A 6,000-nucleotide genomic window follows, 5' to 3' on the forward strand; every position below is an offset into this window, starting at 1 on the left:
AGGAGAACAATTAGTACTATAGTCAAGTGTGCCGAATTTGATTGAAATCGGTTCAGATTTAGATATAGCTCCCATATATATCTTTCGCCCGATATGGACTTATATTTATTTATTTATTTCAGTCTTTGGATTTGCATTACAATCCATACAGACTGGCCCCAGAAGCCACAGTTTTAGCCGAATTTGATTGAAATTTTGCACTAGGACTACAATTAGTAGTGTAGTCAACTGTGCTAAATTTTATTGTAATCGGTTCAGATTTAGATATAGCTCTCATATATATCTTTCGCCCGATTTTCCGTCATATGACCAGAGAGGTCAAAGTTGTATTCCGATTTACGTGGAATTTTGCACAGGGAGTAGAATTAAAATACTAAGTATGTATGTCAAGTTTGGTTGAAATCGGTTCAGATTTCTATATAGCTTCCATATATATGAATTTCCGATTTGGACAAAAATGGTCAAAACACCCACATTTTCCATATAAAATCGCCACTGCTAAGTCGAAAACTTGTAAAAGTGACTCAAATTTTCCTTTATTTCTAATACATATCTATCGACTGATAAATCATAAATACACTTTTGCGAAGTTGCCTCAAAATCGGTTCAGATTTAAATGTTTCCCATATTTTGTTACTAACATAGTGTACCATCCCAGGGCATTAGCCGACTTAAATTTTAAGTCTATAGATTATAAATTTTGTTCAGATGGAGGCAGATTTAAATGTATGTATTTAAGACAAAAACCTTTATATATAGCACCCAACACATTTGACGGATTTTATATAGTATCGAAAATGTGGATTTACAAAGTGGTGCAGGTTATAATATAGTCGGCCCCACCCGACTTTAGACTTTCCTTACTTGTTTTTTTTTTTTTAAGTTTGTTCAAAGCTGAATGTTGAACCTCCCAGAGCGGAGTGAAGGATTCCAAGGTCATCTTTGGCTTCGGATTCTAGAACGTGATCTTTATACACTGCTACAAAAATTTGTCGCGATGTTGTGTTAAGCAATAAAATGCATACTGCAACGACCCCTTACATTCTTTAATGTATGGTCACACTGGGCAAATATTTGACCAAAATGAGTGTCAAAAAAATTTTCCAGGACCATTTTCGAAATATCTGGATACCGGTTTTGAAAATACTCTTATCATAAATTTGAACCAATTTGAGCTAAACATGTTTGTTGGATTTACTGTAGCGAGGAATTCTTGTTTGATTTCCGTCAAATATTTTTCCAGTGTGATCGTACCGTTACTTTGGTCTTGACAGTGGTCAAGCTTTATTTTCTAGGCTTTACTCTTTAACTTACTGATTTCGACTCTTCTTGGGTCGTAAGACTACCATTATCGTATAGTGCAATAATAATAATTTTTCCATAATCGGGAACATATGCCATATCTTCTTCTTGTCAACATCAATTGTTCAAATACAGGTGCCCCGAGTTTGTTTGATGTGTCCTTTACCACTACTCCGCCTACTACATTTGTTCTTTGCCATTACTCGATGGCTGTTTGGTCCTTGGCATCTTGGGTTGTTTATTTTATCCTCCAATTGTTTGTTTTCCATGGCTGTAAAAATCATTTAAAAGCCTTAATGCTTGCACACAAACACAGCTTTCTTGTTCCTCTTTTAACCTCATGAACATTCCATTTATTTGCCCATGTACACAACGAGAAGCAGAGTCACATCGACTAAGGAGTGAATCTAGATTCTGAGTTGATGGGCAAATATTTTCACCAACCTTCTTATATCTGAGAGCAACCCCCAGTTTCATTATAGTATATCTTGTCTGTCATTGATGATTTTGATGATGATGATGATGATGGTAACGGTGATGTTCAATGGAGTTGTTGATGCCAAATAATGAGCACTTCTATATTCTGTAGTTGTTGTTACCATTTGTAATATGAGCCATTTTGAGAAACGCAAAAATTGTTTTGTTTGTAAAGCAATTCCAGTACTATCCATGCTAAAACAAAAGTCCTCCATCCTTCTGTCATAAAAGGTTGCTGAGATACAGTGTACCGAAATCTAGTATCTAGTGATGTTGTCAATAATAATCAAAAAAACATGCCTTGGAGATTTATTTATTAAAATCAAGCTGTTTAAAACAAAACTCAATGGGGAAATTTTACTATTGCATGTATCTCAAAAGTTTATTTTATCTTTAGTTAACTTCTAGCTCGATTTGCGCAGTTTTGATTTTTAAACTAATTTTTATTTTCGATTTCCATGCCCTGAAAATGGCTACCGACTAAATCCTAGCCCTGTTGAGACTTCTGATAAGAAAACACTGTGCTGCGCTGGTTCACCCCGAACACCAAAAGCAACCGTTTCAAGATGTGTTTAAACTCAAGGCGTTACTGCGTCATTTTGTGGCAGTCGCCGAAACATAAATTCACTCCAGGCAATTTTGAAGTTCTTCCTAACTCATTACTTTTAAAGTACATTTAAAAATGCTCTTTTAGAAATGGATTTTCATTTCACAAAGAAGTTCTTTTGAAGTGATATATGAAAATTCTTTGTTTTGAGAATTTTTCGCAATAAATTTAAATTTTCTGAATTTTACTTTGCATTAAACACAGTAAGAACGAATAAATTTTGGAAGTTATATTGATCCATTTCTCAGAAACGGGCAATTAAAATATTTCGTAACTTTATCCAAAGATGAATTCCGACCTATGATAAGCTCATGTAAAATGCATTACTTCTGATCCAAATTTGCTCGACTTCTGTATCCAAAAAACAAGTATATACAGCAGTAAGTTCGGCCGGGCCGAATCTTAAATACCCACCACCATGAACCAAATATTAGGGTATCCTTTGAAATTTCAGGAGCGCTTGAGGACTTGAGGACACTTCCCGAAGATAAATTTAAAGATTTCACCTATGAGGACTATATCAGATTCTGGATTTATAAGAACCATTTTTGTTTGAGTTGTAGATGAATCATTAACATCTTTTGTAAGTGTGCAAGAAAATTATAAAATAAAGTCTTGATTTGAAATCTTAAATCTGTAGAAGTAAAATCTGGAAATTTTACATTGAGTTTCTGCATGATCAGTGCGCCTTCTACACCCTCAAGAAGTGAAGTCGGTCTATATGGAGGCATTACCAAATGGACCGATAAAAACTTAATCCGATACACGTTTTTGTGAGCCTAAAATACCAGAATATTTACAATTTCAGGCAAATCAGATAAAAACTACGGTTTCTAGAAAGCCAAGGAGTTTAATCGGGGAATCGTTCTTATGGGGGCTATACTAAAATATGGACCGATACTCACCGTTTTCGGCACACCTCTTTATGACCCTAAAATACCTCTAGATTTCCAATTTCAGGCAAATGGGATAAAAACTTCGGATTCTAGAAGCCCAAGAAGTAAAATCGGGAAATTGGTCTATATGGAGGCTATACCAAAATACGGACCGAAACTCACCATTTGTGGCACATCTCTTTATGGTTCTAAAATACCTCTAGATTTCCAATTTCAGACAAATTGGATAAAAACTACGGTTTCTATAAGCCCAAGACCCCAAATCGGGATGCCGTTTTATATGGGGACCATACCAAAACATGAACTGATACTCACAATTTTTGACACACGTATTTGTGGTCCTACAATACCTCTAGATTTCCAATTTCAGGTAAATTGAATAAAAACTGCGGTTTCTATAAGCCCAAGAAGTAAAATCGGGATATCGGTCTATATGGGGGCTATACCAAAATATGGACCGATACTCACAATTTTTGGCACACCTCTTTATGGTCATAAAATACCTCTAGATTTCCAATTTCAGGTAAATTGAATAAAAACTGCGGTTTCTATAAGCCCAAGAAGTAAAATCGGGAGATCGGTCTATATGGGGGCTATACCAAAATATGGACCGATACTCACAATTTTTGGCACACCTCTTTATGGTCATAAAATACCTCTAGATTTCAAATTTCAGGCAAATTGGATAAAAACTACGATTTCTATAAGCCCAAGACCCCAAGTCGGGAGGTCGGTTTATATGGGGACTATATCAAAACCTGGACCGATATAGCCCATCTTCGAACTTGACCTGCCTGCAGACAAAAGACGAGTTTGTGCAAAATTTCAGCACTATTGCTTCATTATTGAAGACTGTAGAGTGATTACAACAGACAGACAGGCAGACAGACAGACGGACATCCTTATATCGTCTTAGAATTTCTCCCTGATCAAGAATATATATACTTTATATAGTCGGAAATCGATATTTCGATGTGTTACAAACGGAATGACAAACTTATTATACCCCCGTCACCATTCTATGGTGGTGGGTATAAAAAAGTTGTTAAGTTGATAATTTGTTTGAATTAAGTTAAAATCTAACATTTCAACGGATGCTCTAATATATGTTAAATCAAGCGGTTCCTAATATAGTATATCTAGGTATCATTTTTTAATATACGTTTTGGTCGATCCTCTTTTTATTAATAATAATTTTGAAATACGAGTATATCTTCACATATTGGACAAAACTTGTTTAGACGTCTGAATTAAGCAAAATTACAAAATGTTAATGATAAATGAACATGGATTTGTGGTGAACTTTGCTCTAAAAAGTCAACATAACTCACCTTGTAGTAATCCAGTGTTGAATAATTTTGATAACACGGCACATTATACAACATAGTACAATGGTTGTATAATATTTAACCGTATTGTTAGTTTGACACAATTATGTATTTGATATTGCCAAAAGATTTGATGATCCTGCGGTTATGTAAAGACTTTTATGTTTCGATGTATCAGCATTTTCGTTGTGATTTAAATTAGCAATAATTTTATGTTTCCTTATATCATTCACCAAATAACAAAAAAGAGAGCATTCATACAATCAACTTTACCACCTCTCCAAAAACAATATTTTATATATTTTTTTGTTTATAATATTTTCTAAAGAGACTCATATCATTTACTTTTAATTCATAAAATGATTTCAATATAATTCCATTATTACATATATCAATATAAATTTTTATTTTGTCATATATTCCACATTATGCCATAAATTCGACTGTGTTGCCGTTGTCTACTTATTAGAGGCTAACAATTTATTGCATTTAAATTCAATTTGTTCTTTATGCTACTCGGTGAGAATTTGACACTTGTGTTGACAGCTGTTTGAAATTATTGCAAACCATTGGCCGTTAATATTTGAATATTTGTAGCATTGTCGAGGGTAATTAATACCACAATTTATTGCAGATTAAACTTTTTGTATAATACATTTTTTAGTTAACTCTTTTAAATGCTGTAGATGCTAAATTGATGTGTTGGTGGCTATATTTTAGTATGCAGATAATTAATGACAATTTGTTATTTGTTTCCAGTTTTATTTGTTTACATTTTATTCACGTTTCATATGACTGCGATGCGAGAATTGAAATTGTCAGAGTATAAAGCCGTCGGGGGTTTTAATAAACGTCGCTCAAATAGTTTTGATGCCGGCGTCAATAAAATTTACATTTATTGCAAGCTATTTTATGCGATTTTCTTTGACATTTGTTAGTCATTGAATTAATTGCCCAATGTATGTCCCTTTGGAAAAAATAAAAATCGCTATCTGTCCATACACGCTAGCAGTGAATATTATCGTTATCATCGGGCGGTCGATAGGACTTATCGCTTGTGTGTTATTTTAACAATTTCGTTTTAACCGTAACTTTTCAACTGATTCGCATTTAAGCATTCGCATGTAATATGGCCAAGCTTTAGGTGGTGGCGATGTTCATTCTTACCTACACGACAACCACAACAACAAAAATCTCCAATGGCAAAAGTACTCAGACAATCCAGGCAGTGAGCAAGGGAGTATTAAACGAGTTAGTCTTCTTTTAATGTGCGATAAATACGAATGATATGGAAGTGTGTGTGTGTGTTTCCCCATACAGATTGTTTGCAACAAAATTCTCAAACGCCATACACTGTCAGTGGATATGAATTTAATTGAGTGGATGAGTG

At 34.2% G+C, this 6,000-nt stretch overlaps 1 protein-coding gene across 1 annotated transcript in view; it reads right to left on the reverse strand.

Annotated features, from left to right (window-relative positions):
* Nucleotides 1-5,707, reverse strand: part of eya (eya transcriptional coactivator and phosphatase 2) — a 67,477-nt gene extending 61,770 nt beyond the window's left edge. Inside the window, exon 1 of the mRNA XM_075293047.1 lies at nucleotides 4,614-5,707. Coding sequence (XP_075149162.1) covers nucleotides 4,614-4,667 — 54 coding nt within the window. The 5' untranslated portion in view covers nucleotides 4,668-5,707. The remainder of the gene's footprint in view (nucleotides 1-4,613) is intronic.
* Nucleotides 5,708-6,000: the final 293 nt, after the last annotated feature.

Source organism: Haematobia irritans, chromosome 2, assembly GCF_050003625.1.
Source record: "Haematobia irritans isolate KBUSLIRL chromosome 2, ASM5000362v1, whole genome shotgun sequence".
In the NCBI taxonomy this organism is placed as follows: domain Eukaryota; kingdom Metazoa; phylum Arthropoda; class Insecta; order Diptera; family Muscidae; genus Haematobia; species Haematobia irritans.